The sequence below is a fragment of the Lissotriton vulgaris genome, chromosome 4_1 (assembly GCF_964263255.1).
Source record: "Lissotriton vulgaris chromosome 4_1, aLisVul1.2, whole genome shotgun sequence".
NCBI lineage: Eukaryota > Metazoa > Chordata > Amphibia > Caudata > Salamandridae > Lissotriton > Lissotriton vulgaris.
Window position 1 is genome coordinate 1,785,997,637 of NC_141691.1, and position 23,865 is coordinate 1,786,021,501.

The 23,865-nt window shown below is 44.1% G+C and overlaps 1 protein-coding gene across 1 annotated transcript in view; it reads right to left on the minus strand.

Annotated features, from left to right (window-relative positions):
* The window catches only part of ANGPT1 (angiopoietin 1), a 1,006,072-nt gene that overhangs the window by 463,951 nt on the left and 518,256 nt on the right, over positions 1–23,865 (minus strand). The window contains exon 3 of the mRNA XM_086966113.1: positions 10,502–10,623. Coding sequence (XP_086822239.1) covers positions 10,502–10,623 — 122 coding nt within the window. The remainder of the gene's footprint in view (positions 1–10,501; positions 10,624–23,865) is intronic.

Consider the following 23,865-nt stretch of genomic DNA (forward strand, 5'->3'; position numbering starts at 1 on the left):
CTTAGAATGGCAGGAAGTGTATTATATAGTCTTGCTGCTCAATAAATAAAAGATTGGCCACCCACTCTTACTTTCTAGATTCTTCAAACAGTAAGACAGCTCAAGAAAGAAGATCAAGGTTCTTCTAACAGCACTCCTTTGAAGAAAAATGCTGTTGAAGTCAAGGGAATAATTATACAAGACATTGTGAATGATCCGGGGCTGATTTCATTTGTGGGCGCCATCTTTGGTTGGGCTGAGTGTGTGTGTGCGCGGGCGCCATCTTGGAGTGTCTCGACGCTCGAGGGGATGTGGGAGACGCCTATTTAAAGTCGTCCTCTCCCGCGCAGCGGGATCGCGCAGTGGGACGCCGTCTCTTAGCCGGAGCCGTGCCAGAGTCCTGCCCGTCTGCGCCCGTCAGCGTCCCGGAGGCGTACGAGGCGACGGGCAGTCCTGGGCAACTGTATTTCATATGTAGCTTGTGCATGTGAGCATTATGCTTCACTACTCGGGTTCGGAACTTCGTTCCTTGCAACACACTAATGGCTCCTGCCGTACGGTGTTTCCTGCGCGCCACAAGGGCAAGTATTGTTGCCCTGAGTGTGGCTGGCGCCCGCAGAAACATCTTGGTGGGGCGCCGCAGAAGGTGGCGGTTAGCGCTAAACATCTGGGCTTACTGCTCAATACTAGATCTCTGGGCCGGCATGCTCTGGACATATTTGATCTGCTGGACTCAGAAAAACCCTTGTTTCTGATGCTCACCGAGACGTGGCTCGGTGAGGCGTCCAACCCAGATATTGCTACTGCTCTCCCGCCCGAGTATAACATCTTCAGGCAGGACAGGCCGAAGGGGCGTGGAGGGGGGGTTGCACTAATAGTAAATAAAATAGCCACCTGTACCATCATCCCCTCGGACGCGATCAAGGATTGCGAATCCCTTGCCTTTGCCATTGTTCTTTCACCGCACCAATCGATGAAGGGTCTCCTAGTCTATCGGCCGCCAGGGCCCATGGGCTCTTTTTTTGAAGAGTTCCAGTCGGTGACTTCTTCTTTATTACTCACGTCAGAGCATTGTATTGTGGCCGGGAACTTTAACGTCCACATGGACGTGGAAACGGATGCTGATGCGATAAAAATGTTGGAGGTCACAGCCCCTCTGGGCCTGGTTCCATATCATATCGGACCGACCCATGAGAAGGGACATACTTTAGATTTGACCTTCTCTACGACCCCTATAGAGATGCTGGCTCCTAGCCAGGTTCTTTGGTCCGACCATAGGTTGGTGAAATTTTACTTCTCGGAAGTTGGGAAGCCTTCCGGCGCCCCCCGGCAGTCTTCCGTCGGATTCAGGGCACTTCACCGGATTACTCCGGAACTGCTGGCACAGGCTTGTGCGGACCACCCCTTCGTGTTAGCAGGGAACTTAGAGGAGGATGTGGAGCGACTGCAGGCTTGGTTCTCAGAGAGACTTAATGATCTGGCTCCTCTGAGACCCCTCCGCAAACCTGAAAAAGGTGCATCTGCCCCTTGGTTTACGGAAGCATTGGCGGCCTCTCGGCGCCAATGCAAGGTAGCGGAAAGAGCATGGCGCGCAAATTACGACGCGACGGCGAAACTCGCCTACAGGTCTGTGGCGAAAGCTTACCATCGGAACATCCTCGCGGAGAAGAAGGCTTATTTCGCGAGAAAAATTGAAGCTGCCTCCAATTCCTGTAAGGAGCTTTTCGCCGTTGTGCGGGAGTTTACAACGTCTCGCGCAGTACCAACCCAGACCCCCCCCCCTGCGCCTTGGGTCAGGGCGATTGCGGACTTTTTCACCTCTAAGATCCAGCGGATCCAGGACTCCTTCCATGTGCTGGAGCCTGAGATACCGGGTCGGGTGGAGAATACCGCTGCTACCCGACTTAACGCAGGTGTGGCCTTGGCAGCTTTCCCTCCTCTCTCGCTGACCGCCTCATTTGACCTGATGGCTGGGCTTAAATCAGGTTCTCCTCGGGATGCCTGTCCGGCAAAATTTTTGGCTAAAATGGCAGCTGTCATTAATCCCCTCGTGAACCCCCTGTTGAATTGTTCTCTTGCACAGGGTGTGGTTCCCCAGGCCTGGAAGCAGGCCATGATTATTCCCCTGCTTAAAAAGCCTGGCCTGGATGTGGAGGTGTTGGCGAATTATAGACCTATTTCGCTCCTGACGGCTTTTGCGAAGGTCATTGAAAAGCATGTCCATAAGGTGCTTGCCGATTACCTGGAGTCCCACGACCTACTGCACCCTACCCAGTCGGGTTTCCGCGCCAATCTTAGCACCGAAACAGCCCTCCTGGAAGTCTCGGAGGCGATTAAGGAGGTGTTGGATTCGGGCGGGAGAGCGATGCTGGTGATGCTAGATCTGTCGGCGGCCTTCGACACCGTCCCTCATGAGGGTCTTCTTGCAAGACTCTCAGAAGCTGGTCTCCGAGGGACGGTGCTCCAGTGGTTTCGATCTTTCCTGGCAGGCCGTCGACAAACGGTCTGGGCTTCTGCTTGCTCCGCCGAGATATCGCCATTGGGTGTCGGAGTTCCTCAGGGCTCTGTCCTGAGTCCAACTCTATTTAACATCTTCATGGCCCCTCTGGCGGCATTGGCGGAGTCTTTCGGGGCCCAGATCGTTTCTTATGCCGATGACACCCAGCTCCTCTTCACCTGTGAGAGGGGTGCGGACTTCGATGGAGGTAGGATCCAGGGTTGCCTTGAGGCTGTGTTTCAATGGTTCCATCACAACAGCCTCAAGTGCAACTCGGATAAATCCGAGGTCCTCTTTTTTGGGTGCAGTTCGGATCCGGACTGGAAAGTGTGGTGGCCTGAGAACATGTTTCCACCAGCAAGTTCTTCCCAGGTGGCTAAAAACCTTGGGATTAAGATCGATAATGGCCTCACACTACGTTCACAGGTAATCGGTCTCACTGGTACCTGCTTTGGCCTACTCCGGATGCTACGTAAGTTCCTTCCCCTGTTATCGGAGGAACATAGGAAGATCACGGTGCAGGCGATTATAGGCTCGAGAATTGACTATTCCAACGTCCTTTATCTCGGCTTGCCAGAATATCTGCTCCAACGGCTACAGGTTGTCCAGAATTCGGCAGCACGGGCCATCTTTGGACTATCTCGCCGTGCCAGAGCCTCGGGTCTTCTGGAGGCTCTGCACTGGCTCCCTGTCCGGAAGCGGATAATTTTTAAAACTCTTACTCTGGCACACAAAGCCTTGCACGCCCCCGGAGCAAAATACCTGCAGAAGAGGCTGGCCTTTTATTTGCCTGCCAGGTCGCTCAGGTCTGAAGCCCTGTTTCTTGCGACGGTTCCTCGTGTGAAGAAAGCCCGCATCGGAGGCCGCTCTTTTAAACTACTAGCGCCTCAGTTATGGAATAAACTGCCTGTGTCCCTGCGCAGCATTCCTAATTTGTTGGCCTTTCGGAAAGGGCTTAAAACTTGGCTCTTTTCCTCTTAGTTTCGGTCCCTATTAGGTTTCTTTTATCTCTGTTTCTTATTTTATTTTCCCTGTTGTGTTATGAGATTAGTGTGCAATCCAAAGCGTCGGGACACTCTTCCGAGTAGCCGCACGCTATACAAAACCCCTGCATAACATAACAATATGCACACATTGTTGAATAGTAAACCAATGTCAGATTTGAAGCAAAGGCTTGGAACGACCTCCCATTGGGAATTTTAAGAATCAGACAAGCCATTGTGTTTAGGGTGGACTGGAGCTTATGCATGTGATATTTGGAGGTTCTAATTACAAGGAAATGCTGCACAAGAGTTCTATTCAATACATTCTATTTATATTTTTAGCAGTGAACGCTGCTCATGCAGCAGAAACACATATTCAGCTTCATATTATTCACAAGACATTTTCTCCTCAAACCAGTTTCTCGTGAACAAACATCACACAATCAGTTTAAGGGGAAAAACGAAAATGATGTGAAATATGCAAAATCAAATAATCTGGATTTTCACACAGTTATGCTTGTGCAAAAAACAAATATTCCGGGTCATTAGTGATGTCCTGGATCAATTTAACATTAAACAAGGACTTACATTAAGATTTCTTTAATGAGTCTGTGGCACTTAGATACATAAACCAGAAGTTTTCCTTCTGTTTGTTAGTTAGGAAGCTGGTTTTTAAGAATACGTTATTTTTGTTACTAATAGTTTCGTTTTGTTTTTCTTCAACAGAGTAGTAAAATAAACCGTGCATACACTTGCATCATTAATCAATTTTTTTCAATAAACTATCAAATATGAGAATGTGCCACTTTCCAAAATAGGTTTAATTTAGGAAATAGTTTTGACAGAGCCCAACTAGACACCAATTTCTCTATTTAGCAAAAAGTATTCGCATACAGGTTCTCAAACTTTCTTCGCGTTTTGAATGAGGAATCTGTTTGTAGCTTTTCGTGCATTTGCTCTCATAATACACACTATTTTTCTGTGCCTGAAGACAGTGGATGCATTCACTTTTATACAATGTTCCTTGAGGGCTGTGACAATTCGAAAATAGATTTTTTCTATGTCCATGAACAATACTAAGGGCATATGCTTTCTAAAGTTTGATTCTAGTGATTAGGAATGGCATTAAACAATCCTCTCCCTGACCTTACACGCCAGTGAGGAGTGAGTGCAAATCAATGTCATTATAGTACTTCTTCCACAGGCTTCAGTGTGTGTGAGATCATGTAAGACTGGAAAGCAACCCCAGTGTATTCCCCAATAAGATGAACTATTTAGTTCAAAGAATCCCCTATTCAAATTACTGTGCATATCTAACCATTAAATCTAGTCCAGACCCTTACAGATGAGGAACACATTGTGCCGAACTTTCAGCAATGCCATGGTGAGTGAGTAAATATGTGTCAGAGTGCAGATGCTATTGAGCGGTCTCCGAACATATTTTTTTAATTCAGCATTTACAAATCCCACACAAGAAGAAGTTTTATGATGAGGACATGGATGAACGGAAGTTGTATACAGGTGATGTAATCCCCTCAAGTACAAATTATCTGTCATCAAGTAGTGCAATTGTAAAATGATAATGAAACCAAACGCATATCATGCTAGTTCATATTGTGTGAATTTACTTCTCAAAATTTGTATTTCTTTCCAGTTTGTGATCATATGTACTTTCTGTGCAAACTAAACTGGCATGGCCACTGAGTGTGTCAAAAATTTGCATTTTCATTGGAGAGAGTACTGATTCATAACCCAAAAAAGGCTAGCTGAACATTCTTAAGTGGTCGCTTGTAGCATCACACAGGGGTGCAGTGTAATATGGCTAATGGGGACATAATCTAATGGCAAAGAGGTTGAACTATGCAATACATATAAAACGTTAGCAAACACAAAAACGACAAAGACTAGGAAACGTATATTGCAAAACAAAAATCAAGAAAAGTAAATGATATATGTGTATTTTAGATAATTATAACAAAGGAATTCTATTGGTGGTCATTACATTTCTTTTTGTTATTAAAATTGGCACAGGTTTTAATGAGGTGAGGATTATGGTAAAAATTAAAGTTAGACTAAAGGTAATGGTTAGGGTGAGTGTAAAGGATAAAGATAGAGTTGCAGTTAAAAAGCCCTACTTTCTTGATCTTTGATCAAAGTCCCATCAACAAGAAGGTCAGAATCGGAATTGGGCAACATCAGAAATAAACTGTTTGTCACACCAAATAAAAGTGAGAAAACTTTCTTATTTTTTCTGTAATATACTGGCACCCCTGCTACTTATGCCGGTGCTTCTGTCCTGATCCATATATCGGTTTGGAATATCCCAATTTGCACTTATTTAGAATAGCGATTTGCTCGATGATTTCACCCAACAAATAAAAGTGAGACCTGCATAATGTATCTCTTGCATGTCATTGTGTGGTATTCTTAATGAATCAACACTCAACCTGCTCTTGATCAATTGATATGTGGCATCTCTCAACTACTAGATCAGTCTAGCTCATTTTTCAGACATAGGCGGATTTGAACCACATCAAACCCCTGTTGAAAATTACTTAGAGAGCTAATTAAACATCAACCGGTGTCCAGACAACTTACAACTTTGGATGACATAAAGCTTCCCTGTTTAAACACGGCAAAACTGAAACCCTTACCTTTAAAGGGTAGGAGGCTTTCTTTCTTTCATGGACCTGGCCTCCTAGTCTATGGTTTGCATTATCCACTGTCTAGAATTTTGAAACTATGTGAATACCCTTCAATTAAACCTCCAATTTGCCCTTCAAATTAATGGCATGGTAAAAGCTGTCAAGTTGTAACTCCCCAGACTTAAAAAGTACTCACTCTTCCCCCAAAACAAAGCAGCCTGATCCAACAAGAATTCTCATGGTGTGAGTAGGCTTCTGTTTTATTATTTAAATTTACATTTCTAAGAACTGTATTAACTTACTTCAAACTCCGAAATCAGACAACCAGAGTGTAACTGATGCTATAATGGCATGACCATGTCAGACCAGAATTGAATTCACTCCAATCAACTCCTAGCAGAGCTCCAATCGCTCCTAATGGAATCCAGGGTAACATTTACGATAGCTTGTTTTTAGGTTATAACCTATTGGAACAAATATCTGTATAGAAAACCTTATTGAGTCCAAAATTATATTCCTGCCAGAAACGTTTGTTTAGCATCCTTACGTGTGATCCCTCAAGTCCCCTTCAATTTACAGAACCATGGCGGCCCTTATTTTGGAGTGTGGGGCCCCTAAATTGAGAATGCTCCTGAACCACACCTCTAAAACCAGCCAAACTACTTATAGTTCAGGAAACGTCTTTCAAGCAAATTATTTAAGAAATCATTTTAAAGAAGACCTTTCTCCAGGTGCGTGTCACTGGAGTATGTCAGTCTGACCTCAGCCTGCTGGACACCAGACTAAAATGGTGCAATTTGTTTCCTCTTATTTGTGTGAAATACTATATCGGTTGGTAGACAAGTACACAGCTATAGGTCAACTGTTTGTAAGCGAAAGTCTAATCTATAGAATAGGTGCTCCCAGGTGTCGTCCTCTCCCCAGTGGACGAGTAGTAATTCAGAAAATAAAGAACTATCAATTAGAAACTGATTGCATCCCTTAGGGCACACTTGTGTTGGGGGGTCTCTGCCTCCAAATTTTTTTTAAAGAAACAGTCTTGACAAGTTTGTTTATATCTCAAAGAATAACGTTTTTAATCCAATGTGGTCATTGTAATATGTTTCTCCACATACTCCATTTGGAACATTATGGGCCCGATGTAGGTAGGCATTTACCGGTAGGTAACGGCCGAATTCGGCCGTTACCGACCGGTAAATGCCTTTTCCTATGTAGGGGGCATGCATTCACAGAATCGGTATTTTTACCGAATCTGTATTTACTGAATCCGTAAAATTACCGAATCGGTAAATACAGACTCAGTAAAAATACCGAATCTGTAAATGCAGATGTAGGTGGCACTTTTAAGTGTGCCACATGCCCTTTAGAATTCGGTATTTACCATGTAATACTATTGCATGGTAAATAACGAATTCAGGTGTACATGCACATCTGTGCATGTACACCTGTGCCATGTGACACACAGACATGCCCTTAGGGCATGTTTATGTGCCACATGACACACAAGCCTGGAATTCGGGTTCTACAAGGTGTCAAAGTGACACCCCGTTCCCCCTTGCAGGATTCGGTATTTACCGATTCGGTAAATACCGAATCGGTATTTCCCATTGATTCCTAAGGCTTCAAGGCCCATTGGAATCAATGGGAAATACCGATTCGGTATTTACCGAATCGGTAAATACCGAATCTTACAGATTCGGTAATTGTAAAATAATAATTACCTACATCTGCCTCCTTCCTATTTACCTACTCTTAAATAGTTAATCGTTAAAATTCGGTATTTAAGAGTAGGTAAATCGGAATTACCTACATCTAGCCCTATATCCTTAATTATTTCCTCCTGCTCCAATGCATTTCGGGCTACTGCCCTTCATCTGGGAGCATCTAAAAAAACGACAAATCAACAGACCTATGTATATTCCTTCAACAAAGCAAATCTACAAGCATACAATAAATATGCAAAAATAGTGCACTGAACATCAAAATCTACACAAGGTAAACATTAGTGAACAATCAACAAGGTTGTGCGCGTAAACGCTGGGGAACGTGCTGTTAGGTCTTAAACGTGCATGAAACGAAAACTGTTCTAGGGCGGGTGGTGATGTTACGCTGTGCCGAAAAGACCTGGTTAAAATGAAAGTGCTTAGGGAGCCAAAGGCGCTAAACGTGACTATTGTTGAAACATGGCTAGATGGATGCGAGCAAGTTAAAATGAAGTTCGTAATTTACCTAAGCGCTAGTAAAACAAGCTAACCTGTAGAGCCTCAGTCTAGCTGGATTTCAGGATATTTATATAATACAAATGTCCATACAGCTCATGTAAATAAAATGTGTCTACATAGTGAGTGGGAATACTAAACATCTGACATTGATCAGACCCTGCTGGGCCAAAGGTGGGCCTCGCTGATCTCATGTGTTTAATGATGATATAAGATTTTTTTCAGGTAGTAGTGTGTAAATAATCTTCATGATAAAGTTAGGTGGAAGAAGAGAAGGTAAAGGGCTATTCATTTCAATGTACAACTGTCATGCTTAGTGCGGTCTTCCAAAACCATAGAATGAATGCAAGAGGAGTCAGTCTTCTGTTTGAAAGAATCGCCCCATGCCAAGACTTCTGTCTCTATTGAATGTCTTGTTCAGTGATTCCATAGCGTCAGTTGACTTCATGTACACCGCAAACGCAATCTATTCCATGACAACTTAAAATTAGTTGAATTTACCTGGACAATGTGTCAGACAAATCAATGTCACATCCCATCAAATACTAGTTCTACAGTATATACCAGATACATTTATTTTGGGAGTTTCCGGCTGCAAAGGTCATCTTCAATTCGTGATGTCATTAAAGTAAAATGGAAAACACAAACTAAATAAACAACCTCTGTTCGGACCGTTTTGAAAGCACCAAAACATTACCTGTAATAACCAAGTTTTATTCACCTCTAGAGGTCACTTTGTAAGCTGCTTGTGCTTCTCAGTGAGTGCTCACTGTTTTGCTACAATGTGGGCCCACTGACAAAACAAAATATCATGACATACAGAGTCGTAAATCGTTTCTCAGCTTTCGTTTGATTTGTATAAATTGTAAGGCTAAGAACAAACTGAAGACACCATCAAACGACATTGTTTTGTCTACTTCTCAGTTCATCTGGCTCCAATGTGCTCTTTATTGGTCAAATTCAGCAGTTGTATGCCCCTGAAGTTTAAAACATTTAAATGGTTTCCACATTCAAAAACACTACTTTAATAAGCAAATGCACAGCTGGGTTGTTGTTGAAGTACATGCCATGCTCTAATTCATTTGAGACTAGAGACCCTAAAACCAGTGAATTATTCAGCATGAAGTGACATTTTGACACAAAACGTACATTCTGGTTTCCCTATACTTTGGAAAAAGAATACAATGCAAACCAACCTAACCTTGACATCTTTCAATTATGAATTCAGAAAATACATAAAAATAAAAAAACCCTCACCAAATTCTCACTACAGGACGACTCAGGGTCAGTAAATAAAACACCCTCCTTCCCACGCTTGGTTGACCGCTCCTAACTGTCCCCAACCAGTATGAGTCTCACTAATTTTTTCAAATCCGACATTGGTCTGCAAAACGTTATGTGAATCTCTTCCTCGTTCTGCAGAGTGTGCTACTACTCAAAGCTAGATCCAAAGGTTCTCATTACAGACTGGGAGGCATAGGGAGGTATTATCATTACCTAGGGAGAGGTATGTGCCTTGTGTGGTAAATGCCTCCCTTACTCCTTATTCAACTTCAAAATGAGGTATGCCATGCAGAAACGTTTATTACCACACAGAATTCTGCAAGATTTACCTTTTTTGTGGACCTTCCTCACCGATAAATGTAGACAGGCTTAACTTGCCAGAGGGTGTAATAATTATTTATCACACAGCTCAAATTGTGATCCCTACACAAACCATTGATTGCAGAGTGATCTGAATGTAGGCCTTAATTTGTAAAGAGGGCCACTGTCTATTTTCTATCCTATATAAAATCTATAATAAAATAAGATTTCTTAGTTATAAAATATTAAAATATTTTGAAACATGAACGGTTAAAACTGAGGTTTTTACCCATTCTTCCTTTCATAAGTAATACAATTGCTTCAGTAATTTCCTAAAATTATGTCACATTGTGCTAATTGATTTAGTGTATAAGAGAGAGCGACAAAAGAGCTGAAACAGCAGCTAGTGATAGTACTTTTGCACACAAGGTAAAGTGACAACAATCCACCTCCTCTAAAGGAAATCTTGCCACATCTGCTGCTTGTAGGAGCAATGACTGTTACACACCTTAGTAGATATCTGCTATTACTTTGTCATAAGAACCGCTCTAACGGAAACCGTTTGAGTGGACACATTTTGAAATACTTCTTTACCTGTTTTTGTCGTGGATTTTAAGGATTTCATGCGTTTGTTGAATCAACTGTTTTTCTAGCTTGTAGGTGGACAGCGAGTTCTCCAGCAACTGGATTTCAAGCCGTGATGTTTGATTAAGCACCTAAAATATAATCACAATTTTAACATTTTTGAAATAGGAAGCAAGAAGGCACTCATCAATTCTTCTTTATAATCCTAAACCATCCATACATTCTGCAAGAAAATTGCTACTGTAGCAGCACCAGTGGGTTCATATATACTTGTGAGTTAGTGCTAACATAGATTATCAATGTACTGATGCAAATTCCATTTAAACTCAGTTTAGCACTAACGCATATTTATGGGTTCATTTACACCCATAAGTTCGCTACTGAAAAAGCTTTTAATGATAGAGGAATACAAACTTGTAGATCTGCTATCATAAGAGGACTTGGCACAACAGATTCTCAGTTGACCTGCAAAATGATGACATTTCTATTATTTTATTTAAAAAAACACGTGACGCGGCCAATACAGTAATGTTTAGGATTTCTTATTGCAATTTCAAAAAATGCGCCTAAAAGGTTTTCAATGTTATTCTTTGTTAAAATCTAAATTTGACTACAATCTGATGTTACAGAATTATGAATATATTTTAATTGCTTTCATGATTCCCGGTTTCCATGTCTAAACAATTAACAAGTTTTTTGCCTTTTATACACTTTTAATCATTTTATATTGATACCTTATTTTTAGTAAGACATTGTTATGGTTTTAGTTAACTTAAAAAATAAAGAATTGAATTGAATTGAATTGAATTACTCCCATAAATTTGCATTTGTGCAGTTACCATCAAGTTTTACCTGGTTGTAATTTCCCCCTAAAAACTGTGGCTAATGGGTAATAGCAAATGGTAAACAGAAGGAAATGCAGTAGCACAGGTTCATAGGATGTTTATTTTTCATGTTTCAAGATATGCACATGAGTGGGTGTCATGTGGAGGCAGAGCCTGGGAGGGGTAAGTTATGGCGGAAGGAAGGCACACTCACTTTCCCTGGGGCTTTGGACTGGTCCTGGCAGTGGATTTCTGTAGAGACGATTCATCAGTACCTAAAGTTAAAAAACTATCTACACTAAGGTGGACCGGAAAACAAAAATTAATGAATGTTTGGGATTTAAGCCACCATGACTTACTCTGTCTAATGGTTGGTGGTACTGGTTCTACCAATTATGGAGAGAAAATCACATGATGCATACATTAATATGTGATTTTCTCTCCATAATAGGTATTGCCTCTAGACTTTTAGAATTGTGAAGAAACATGTTGCCCAACCACGCGGAAGAGCGCCACACCTAAGACATTAACTTAGCATTGCGCCTTTCCACTTATTTTAATCAGGGTAGGAAGCCCCACAATGAAAGTTTTTTTTGATGGTACTCCCAACCCTGTTTTAACTCACATAAACATCACACACAATTTATTCATCTACACTCACTAAATCTCTCACCCCCACGGCACCAAACGGCTATTTGGAAAAAGATCTCCGTACACCCTCATTGGGTGCCTGACAGGAATTGCAGCGTCGGCCAGACGAGGAGCAGCCCGATGATGAAGCATGACACCAAACTGGGTGTGCGAGGGCCTTACATTCCAAAGAAATGGATTCCCATCTCTTTGTGTAGCCTACTGTCCCTTGTATATTGCTAAATTCTAGATCATTTAGGAACAGCACGACTTTAATTTTTCATATTGCATTTTCGCAACTGTGCTGGACCTTATGTATAAAAAGCCCTTTGCCCCTCTATTTGTGAATACTTACATTATGAAACCTGTTTCTTTTACCCACATTAATGTTAGTTTATGTGTCACAAATGCAGGTGGCCTGACGTTTGAGATGGTGGCCTACACTCACATTTGGAGAAACTACTAGCCATTATAGAAGTAAACATTAACATCTACCAGTACTGTTTGAAGAACTATAAATATATCCCTTTCCAACTCAGCAGCAAATGTGTAGCACTATCCAAACAACTTCTGCAAATCAAGCTGCCCAGACTCAATTAAACAGACATTTACTTAGAGGCAAACAATGGCCAACATGCCATAAAAGAAACCCCACCCACCTCGGTGATTGAATTCCTTTCTGCCCCACGATAAGAGGGTTTATATGAAATACTATGGATAGTGAGGCAGGCCAGTTGGTATAAAATTCAGTGCAGTCAGTTTTTTCCTGCACTTTCTAGAGAACCATGCAGAAACGATACAAGGTAGTAGAGAGAGGCTATGTGCTATCACACTTACCCTTATTTGGAGATAACGCCCTAGCTCATTCCACAGAAGTAGATGAAGTTTCTTGCCCTTTTACCCCATACTCATAATTAAATCAGGACCAGGAAAATTCTGCATTCATTTTGGACAGTGACTGTGCTGTTTCAAATAAACCTCAATGTCAATAACTGGCACAAAACCAATTGGGACTGTCCAAATGGGAATGCCCCCCGTGTGGTAAGCAGGTGTGTACTGCTGCCCTAAGTGACCATTGTGTGTGATATCGACCTACAAAAAATTAGGAAAAGCCTGAAAACACTTCTCTTCCATTAAGAGTCAGATAGCAGCCTCCCCGACCTTACCGTCCCACAGCGCTATGAGGCCTCCGGGTAGCAATGTGCTTTACAAAACCTAATTTCATTTCATTTCATTTCATATCTGGCAATTTGGCTTTCCTGGCTAAGCTCCTGCACTAACTAGCATATGCACTGAGGAAGTGTGAGAGGATGGAGACAGGGCTGACCTTTTTCACAGGGGATTGCTAATTAGTCCTTCCTGGGTTCTGCATTTTTGGTTCATGGTGTGGGAATTGGGTTGAATCAGCAGATTTTGAAGTTTGAGGGGTGGAAGCCTGTAAGTAGGGGCTGCTCATTTTGTCTTTCGGAAGGCTGATGACAGTCCTGTACAGAGGTTTAAAACACCATTCTGCAATGTTTTAGATACTCATGCTTGAAGTGGCTACCTGCTGTGAGAAACATCAAGTTTAACAAAGACAGCGTATGTTCTATAGAAAGAACTATAAATATGGAAATAACCATCCAAACCGATTCCTGGGCATTGACAGTGGGATCAACATCCCATGTCTGGGAAGTGTGTATAAATGTGGGACCAAACTATTCCACTTGGTTCTAATTCCAGATTCTTCAAGAACAGTGCCCTTGATGAACTACTGCGATCCAGGGCTGGTGTTGGTCAGACAGCTAGTCTCCCAGTGATGGGAGGACATATCTCAATTCTGCACCTCCTGCTGAAATGATTTGTCTGTGACCTGGGAGCCTGCAGGGAAAACCATGCCTGGCCCCATAGGAGCTCACTTCAAGTGGAAAGTGGAAGAAAGAGCCCACAGGAAGAACCTGGAAGGAGGTAGCCCAAAAGAGAGGACTGTTTTTGTGAGAGTAGCTGGATTTTACCTGAGTGTGCCCAAAGGTCCCTTAGTCCAAGAGCGCCAAGTGCTTCTATGTTTAAGCAATGTGAGCCAGACCAGCTAACTGCCCCCCATTATATCTGCTCCACTACCCACCATCAAAAAAGGACAACAAACTTGTGCTGACTCTACCATCTGCGAACCGAGACTGGGACTAGCACCATGGATCAGAGGGTGGAAGCCAACCTCCAACATTGTCAGGATTGGCGTCAACTTTCCTAAAGCAACTGTTGTTGTACCTGAGTCTGTGTAAAGAAAAGGAGGTGCAACACCTTCACCTGCAAACACGTCTTCTTTTATTTGTGGCTGTGGCACACATACTCCCTGTTAAGCCTAACAAGCACCCAAGTTCCCAAGAAAACCGTCGCCTGAACTGAAATTTGACTGTAAACCTTACTACAGATTTTTATGGAATTCATGCTTTAACACCTTGGCTGCTGTGGTTATTTTTCCCCTGTGCTGAAAAATGGAAGCACCAATGTTACATGACGAGCTCAGCTTGTCATCAGCACACGACCACCGTAGCTGATGACGAGCTGAGCTCGTCATCAGCATCGAAGGGGTTAACAATACCCTTGTAAAAGAGAACTGTTTTGTAAAGGAAATACGGACTGACCTATAGGTCACAGAAACCATGGACACTGCTTAACTGCACCCATAGTGACTTCACACATCCCTTTTATCTATTTTACTGTTTCTGTGTAGATAAATCCTGTAGCACCCTAATTATGCAACCTTTTGATGATAAACATTTCCTGTGTGCGGTAAATTATTTTGTTGTGAATAAACTACTTCTCTTTTCAATAAAGGAAAAGTTATGGGCTGGACAATGGATTATTAGTATCTGTAGCTTGACTGTTTCATCTCTGAATCTTTACCTTTAAGTCTACCTCCTTCAGGAAACTTTTGCTGCTCGGACTCACTACCTTGAGTCAAGAGTGGTAAGGCTGCATTTGGCATAAGTGCTGAGCAATACTAGGATTCACCCTAGAGGCAAATTACCTTAATAGCTCTATTTGTGGCTCCACAAACAAGGGTCTGGCAGAGACTCTGGGTGGACCTCATTTGCATAGCCCAATACAAGTAATGACTTCTCTGGAGCAAAAAACAAGCAGTTATCGCCATTAAAATATTTTTTTTGTTGGCAGACTACATAGCTCAGTACTGCTGGCCACTGTCACTCATGTTTATCACATAGTGATCCCAAATTACTTAATGTTTAACATAGTTTCATATCCCAAAGAACATTAATTCATGAAGCCACTGTTAGGAATGGGGGTCTCTAATTAGCAGAGGTAGGTACCTTTGTCCAAATAGGGACTCCTGTTTCTAGTCAGTGTAAGGGGGATAGAAACTTTAGATAACCCCTGCTCAACCCCAGGGCAGCTTGGCACGAGCAGACAGACTTATTCTAAATGCAATGTGTAAAGTATTTGTACTCAAAACACATAGTAATACAGTGATAACACCACAAATTGACACCACAACAAGACCAAAATGACAAAATCCAACATACATGTAATAAGAATATGACTTTAAAAAGGTTTCAAACAACTTGGTCCATAGAAAGCTATGGATGTGTGATTTCTCACAAAGTACCAAGATTCACAAGGCCAAACAACAGCAGAGAAAGGAAGGGTTGGAGAACACAGTGGTGTGTCAGTTCCTGAGTCCTTGGGGAGGCAAGGTGAGGCGACAGTTCTGCTTCACATAGGAGAAGTGATGCGTCAAATCCAGACTGTAGGGGGAATTGAGGCGTTGAAATCCAAGACGATTCTGGTCTGTGGGTGATGCATGAAAAAACTTTGTGCACAGGTATGTGCTGGGGGCTAAGCAGCACAGCTTCATGTGCCCCAGCGGGACTCAGCGAGGCTTTGCGACATCCGGCATCAGTTTTGGAAGACTTTGCATGGCTCTGCAATGCTTTGCGCCAAATCTTGCAGAGATTAACTGCAAAACCCACCCCTGAGGCCCTGTAACTGGAAGGAGGCACCTCAGGCAAGTGTAAGACTCACAGATGGCAGAGTCCAGCAACACCAGCAGATTTGCAGGAAGTCTTTTGTGTTCCTGAGACTTCTTAACAGCAGGCAAGCTCTATTCAAGCCCTTGGAGATCTTCGTAAAGCAGGAGACACAGCACACAGAAAGTCTTTCTCTTTTCCTTGGCAGAAACAGCTACTGCAGGCCAACCCCAGAAACGCAACAAAGAGGCAGTAACTCTCCTCAGTAGCTCTTCTTCTTGGCAAAGGTTCCTCTTGATTCCAGAAGTAGTCTAAAGTTCAGGGGTTTTAGGTCTAATACTTATACCCCAAAATGTCTTTGCTGTCTTTTTGCAAGGGTCTCTGAGCCCAGTCCAAACCAGTTCTGTCCTCACTGGGGCAGAATAACATAACATAACACGTGCATTTGTAAAGCTCACTAATCACCCATGGGTCTCAAGGCGCTGAATAACAGATGTTTATTGTTACCCAACTCAATGGTACTCATTTTATTGACCTCAGATGGATGAAAAGCTGAGTTGACCTGCCAGGATTTGAACCTGTGACCATTAGGTCAATCCCAGGCCCCTGCAGGGTATGCATTAGTCCACTAAGCAACCTGATCCAGTTTAAGCTCTAAATGACGACAGGGGGTGGAGACAACATTGTGCAAGGTAGACAGACCCTATTCAGTTGCAAGGAAATATTCTCCCAAGAATTCAGCAAGGGTCCATTCAGCCCAGCTCTGAGTCATCTAGGAAGGGCCAGCGCACCTCAACTCCCCCAGTTGTTGTCTACAGTGAATGCACATCCCCAGCCCCTGTCACTCCCAAACCAGATGGTCAATATACAAACAGGCAGAGGCACACAGAATAGTTAAACAAGAAAATGTCTATTTTCTAAAAGTACAATCAATAATGAGTTCTGGCACTTTAATCCGTAAGGCTAGGCCAATATAATCTAATACTACGAGAATGCCAATGCTGATATCACTCAAAATATTAATTCAAGCAATCACCTGTGTCATTCATAGTTACTGGAAAGAGTTTTTTGATTTAACAATTTTTAATTTTATATTAAATTCAATTTTACATCTCAAATGTGTTCATTGATGAACATTACAAAATATTTACAGCAATAGACGGACCATGCAAAAACAAAACATTATTTACAATTTCAAAATAACACAAATATTTAAACTACATACACATTTAGACTACATACACCTAATTTGAGCTCGCTCAAATTCCCTCAAAACTGAAAAGAAGAAAAGAAAAGAGAAAGAACCCAAGGAAAGGTTTAAAGAAATCATTCAGTTGAAAGAAATATAATACTATCTCAGGGAATGTTGGCCACACAGTGTGGTGTTCAGGTTGTGTAATCTAAGATTCAATTAATAGTACATTGTTTCTCAACCAGACACCTCTCATTTATTATCAACACTTATTTGGTCACAACAAAAAGGTTTACGCATTTCAAACCCAGTCTTAATTTACGGGTTATCCTCAGGACCAGGAAAATGAGCTTGCCACGGCGGCCTTCCCTCGCTAAGGCCCCCTGCAGTAAAATTCCGCTCTGCTGTGCTCTAGTGGCAGACGGCTAGAGAAACAGAGCCGAAACGCAACGCAAAGGCGAGAACCACCAAGAGCGTTGTACCTGGCATGAGGCATCGCGGCCTGGTCCTGGAGCATTGCACCGGGACGGTCTGGTGATGGGGACGGAGGGGCCTTGTGTGAGCGGTGTCCCTTTCTGCGGACATTGACCCGACCCAAGCTCAGGGTTGTCGAGTGGGGACCCCAAGGCCGGAAATCAAGTGGAGGTGAGGAGCAGGAGGGTGGAGCATCACGCCGGCAGGACCCAGGGGTCAGGTCGGGCCTAGGCCGCCTGTGCTCGATTATCAGCATGAACACGCCCTATCCCCCTCCCTCTTTCACATTGTAATGGGTGACTGGTAGCTCCCGTACATTCGGGCCCCAATGAAAACTGCCCACATCACTGAGACAACGCATGCCCTGCTTTCGCGGGGAACCATGGAGCCGGGAGAGAGCTGTGACCCCCATGATGACGTCTGTAGCCATCTGTGCCTGACCAACGGGGCGCCCCTGTGGATCACGACAGGAAGTCTTCCAGGGTAGGTGCCCCCCTAACCCAGCTCATATGCGCTGACCCCTGCATCGCTGGACTCGAGGGGCTGGGCCTCTCATCAAAGTGGGGCCCCATGTGAACTTTTTATCTCCACCCTGTAACTGCAGCCACCGACACCACCAAGAAGTTTGGAGCAAGCAAGCGAAGGCCCAGGGACCAGAAACCCCGCTGAGGTGAGGACCAGGAGGGTGGTGCATCGGGGGCCATGTCGGGCCCAGACTCGACGGTGTTTTAGGGTCTGCAACCCCGCAGCAGCACCACCTATGTCCACCTGACTGAGGCACCCTAGGGGCCGCGCCTAAAGGCTACAATGTGCAGCCCACCCCGTCCCCCCTGCAACAGACCACGAAATTGTTACTGCGTAGGCATGAGGAACGTACATGTCCAGACCCAACGGTCATATCGGGCCCAGGCCTGGTGTGGTGCAGGAATTGGCCAGTGGCAGGCCCGTCACCTTCCCATGCCTGTGTAGCAGGGCTTAAGGGCTAGGCCCCTGCTCACTCATTCAGCCTGGACCTGAAGTGGTAGAGGCACGTACCAGAGGCCAGTGCAAATCATACTCCTGTGGCGCACCCCTCGATGATTTACACTTACTGTGTATATGCCGACAGCCCAGCAGCAGGTCTTTGGCCGACTGCGATCCACCTCTCTTCAGGCGTCCGAGCGCTCAGAAGGACCGCAACAGCCACAAGCAGGGCAGACTACCGTGACCCAACACCAATCACTATCCGAGAAGATGGACATGGTCCTGAGCGCTGTGGAGAAGTTGGGCACAACAATGGAAACAACGCGCTCTGGCCAGAGGCGAAAATTGATAAAGTGGCCATAGATTTGATGCTGCTGCACGCGGACCATAAGAAGCTGGCTGACAAAGTGCAGACTCAAGAGACAGCCATCATGGAGCTGCGTCCAAACATTAGCTCGAACACGTCTAAAGTGCTTGACCTCATTGCCAGGTTTTAGACACTCGAGGAGTGGCTGGGCAATGCGGAGGGCCGGTCATGGCGCAACAATGTGCGAGTAGTGGGGTTGAGACCCCGTGTCCTACTCAGAGCAATGGATAATGACTATTATGCCGGAAGGGGCACTGTCCCCCCCAGTACATTGTTGAGCGGGCACATCGAGTTCCAGCCCAGAGGTCCTCCCATGGAACACGGCCTAGGCCTTTCCTGATTCGACTCCTCAACTTCAGGGACCGGGACGCTATACTGCAGGAGACCCGGAAGACCTCAGATACAACAGTAGACAATGCCCATGTTATGTTTTCTTGGACTAAACAGCGCTGGTCCAATGACGCAGAAGCTCATTCCAATCGGTAAAGAAATGTCTTCTGTAACTAAATATGCGTTACTCCCTCCTGTTCCCTGCCCGCCTCTGTGTGGCGGCAGAAGGACCACGCATTTCTTCGAATCCCCTGGTCATGGTTGGAAGAACTAGGTCTATCCTCTGGCCATCCGGAGCCTGGAGCCATGGCGAAGGCACGACAAAATAGATGATGTCGGAAATGTAGCAAACACCAGACAGCAGCATCACCGGCCACACATATCAGACCTCTCAACTTGGAGAAAATTATCACGGAGCAACGGAGGGCCCTACAGGTCAAGGCGACACTGGGTGACCCATCCCACCGTTCGGACCCAGGCACTGAATCCAACCAATCCATGGCTGAGGATGAGCAGCTCCAGTCGTGGTCAGGAGGACCTGACTCTCCCTATCCTCTGGAGGGGATGCCACAAGCTGCTGGCGATATCATTTAACACCTGCTGCTTCAGCAGATACCATATCATCGCCCCAACTCCCCAGCCACTATGGAATAAACAGTAGTTGACCCTCAAAAACCCTTGTCCAGAAGGCTGAATGCAGACCAGGCGGAACTGTGCATCAGACAGTACCCCACCGAGCTACACAGCCATGCTGTACCATTCCGGCAAGTTGCAAACTTCCTCGACATATGCTGACCTTTGGCAGGGTTCACACCAGCGACAACTCACAAGGGCACAGTGATGAAGCCACCACCGCACTCCATAGCCCCATCTTGTACTGACACTGTTTGTCGCAGAATGTATTTGTAATATGGTTTGGGAGGGCTCCCTTTGGGGTGCCTGTCCTCTGAAGTTTTTCAAGTTTTACTTTTTCCCTCCCCACCACCTCTCTTGCACCATATACTACATTATATTCCACATGGGGTCGGAGTATTCAAACACTCTCCATGCCAATGGGTTGTCATGCTATTCGGACATCATACACCCAGGCATGGCACACATGTTATCACATGGAATGTAAGGGGCATATAGACTCCATCTAAGCACTATGCTGCATATTCGTATTTACAACGTAGAGCTTCTAACATAGCGCTCCTGCAAGAAACACATATAACACAGTTGGAGGCCACTAGACTTCGTAGGCGATGGCGCGGACAGGTGTTTAGCACAAATTTTCCCTCTGTCCAGAGTGCAGTCCAATAGACATGATCTGTAACTGTATACACTAAAAGAAGGGGGGACTAGGAGCTCAAATAGGAAACTAGTAAAGGAAATTGAGGTCCAGTGCCCTTGCTCCCAAGTCAGATATGTCAACACAATATTGGGCAAAGTTCCTCTAAGGGAGTCTTCCTAACTCGGGATACTCCACTAGGTAAGACAGAAAATAAAAAGTGAATTAGAGGAAGGGGTTTTTCACTAATGCCAAACTGGTGGGCGGAGTTATAAAGGATACGTGAAGTGAAAAAAATGCTTCTCCTTTGTGAGCTAGTGCCCTCAGATAGCCATGCGGTCGCCCTTGATCATCATTGGGCGTTGCTCCTCGTGTGGGTGGCGCTGCAGTCCCTCACGGGCCCCGCAAGGGGGCTCTTTAGCGGAGTTCTTTTATTGGAGATGCCGTAGTTGTGCATGGGAGTCTGGGGGCCTAGGTGAAGTGTATAGTGAAAGTGAAACAATTAAAAAAACCTAAACAGTGCCCTCAAACTAGTTTATTCAGGGGTCTGTGAGGTTTGGTTAAAAAGGGAATGTGGACCCTGGAGAACCCTATGGGATAAATAATAGAGGCGAATGTGTAACTAGACGCTACTCTCAGGGTAAGTGCTCAAGTGAAGAAACAAAAAAATATTAAATAGGTCAACATGTTTTGCGCATCTGGTGGTCCCTAATGGATCCAATGGTGCTTCTTCAGGACCGTACTATATACAAAAAAACACAATCTAAGTTTTTTGTTGCCCGTGTACCAGCAGTACCTTCGTCGTCAAGGTCAACAGCGTGTTGTTGCTGAATGGTACAATCCCTAGTAGTACCATAACCCAACCTGTGAAAAGAAAATGTTATGAGGCAAAGGAAGAGAAAAACCAACTCCAACACGTGCACAACTGTTATAAAGCACCAATGTCATGTTATGATACAGCAAGGTAGTGACTCAGCCCTGTATCCGAGTGGAGTGGAACACAGTATATACAACTTGCAACATGTGATCCATGCCTGGGTTTTCTAATCTGCAATACAATAAAATAAGATAAAGTAAAGTAAAATAAAAGGATCTACAGAGATGCCTTGGTAAAAGGGCATGTGTGAGTGAGGAATGCCAGGACGTACAGTTAGGGACTAAGTGCGCTGTCATAGTGGCAACATACTTGGTTAAAGTGGTATCATGCCCTGGTCCCACCTAGTAAACTATGTGTGGGGTTTTGGAGTCAAAGCTGTGAGCCCTGGTCGATTTGTGATTCTGTGTGCCAGACTATAAAAGTTACCGCCTGTGTCGCGAGGTCACTCGCTAAGCTTCTGTATACAAAAAGCGTGTACCTCTCCTTAGTAATGTGCCGCTCATACTGACCGCAGTCTCTCTAAATGATGTAAATAGCGATGCCTCGAAATGGTATGGGGCTAACGTTACCTCAAAGTGGTATGGAGCTAACAAAATTTAAAGGCATATTAAACTAGAGAGAACATACCCAATCAATCTCTGGTCTGGGCCCCATCGACGTCAGCTTGCTTACTTGGCGAGGGAGCACTGTGGATACAAGACAATAGTCACAGCCAGGTTCCCAGAGTCCGTATGATTATAGGGCCACTTTAAAACTAAACGGGCTGTGATGTTTAGAATCGAGACCAAAGCGGCACGTCGCAACTCTAGTAATGATTCGAGTTTAATTCTGGGCGGAATAAAACAACTCCGGTGATCTATGATAAACAACTGTAGTCGGTACTTACAATTGTCTCACTCAGCGGGTGTCTTTCGATCCTACCCCAGCAAGCACAGCGTTGGAAAGGAGCAGAACTCTTTCCTTCCCGTGTTTTTATTAATGTTGGTGCCATTCTCGCCCCCTGTCAGCTGGTCTAGGGGTTGGATTACAGCAGTACCCGGAAATTACTTGGGCGAAGTGTCGAACGTGGGAAAACGTGGCAGCCATCTTAAGAAGGGTCCTAGAGAGTGCTCACTTATATTATTTACATCTGGGAAGTCCTGTTACTTCTTATTATATGTTGCGGGCCCGTGAGGGACTGCAGCGCCACCCACACGAGGAGCAACGCCCAATGATGATCAAGGGCGACCGCATGGCTATCTGAGGGCACTAGGTCACAAAGGAGAAGCATTTTCTTCACTTCATGTATCCTTTATAACTCCGCCTACCAGTTTGGCATTAGAGAAAAACCCCTTCCTCTAATTCACTTTTTATTTTCTGTCTTACCTAGTGGAGTATCCCGAGTTAGGAAGACTCCCTTACAGGAACTTTGCCCAATATTGTGTTGACATGATCTGTAACTGGGGAGAATAATTGATCTCACATTAAATAGGATATTGTGGACTCCCCTAAACTTGCACACAGCTGACTGTCAATCTGTCTCACAAACGTCAACATATTTCCACTATCATGTTCCTCATTGAGATGTTCTTAAGTTAAAGTGTTCTTTCAAGATGTGATTGAAAGAAGTATGCAATATAATCTAGCACATTATTTCCATCCTATATACTATTCTGCATGTGATTGTAGTGAAAAGGTTCTGCTGCCATCACCACACACATTGCAAAGGAGTAACCATCAAAATCTGTGCCTTAAATACAAATGATATCGCCCTTTCCAACTATGAAAATGAATATGCCTATATAGAAGTTGCCTGCACCTCGCAAACAGTGCTTAAATCATCAAAGAGGCTGCTGCTTCTCTGCCATTTGTAGATATACCAATGGGTTTTTACATAATTGAACACTACAACAGGAATCTCACAGCAGTCAAACTTGGAAATGCATGAGTGGTCCATCTTTAATGAGCATTGTAATACTGGGAAACAATCAGGATATTTACAATTGTTTGCATAAACAGTTAAAATTGGGAATCAGTTTCTAGCATATAATGAAACAGCTCTAAGGAAAATCATCCAAACATTTGGATGCTTGTTACATACATCCAACTTCTTAGTGCAAATTACGAATGGGAGGTATTTATTTGACCTGGTAACTGCCTCATCCTCTGTGACAGTATTTGCTGGGTCTGCTAAGTTCTGAGGCAGATTTATCAAAATGTCATACAATGCAGCGTTAGCAAAACACCTTGCTGGGTTGCATGACAGGAAGAGGGAAGGAATGTTACACATTTAACATTATATTTTGTACATTTCTGTCCTCTCCTTGTGCTGGCACACATTATGTGCTGCCTAGTGATAACGCTGGTACCCTTGCGCCATGGTGCAAGGGTACCGTTTTGTAGGCAGTATTATTTTTGCGCAGGAAGGGACATCTTCCTGCACAAAAACAATCCTTTGAGGCTTTTTCCTTTTTTCTACATGTGCTGCAGAATGCAGCA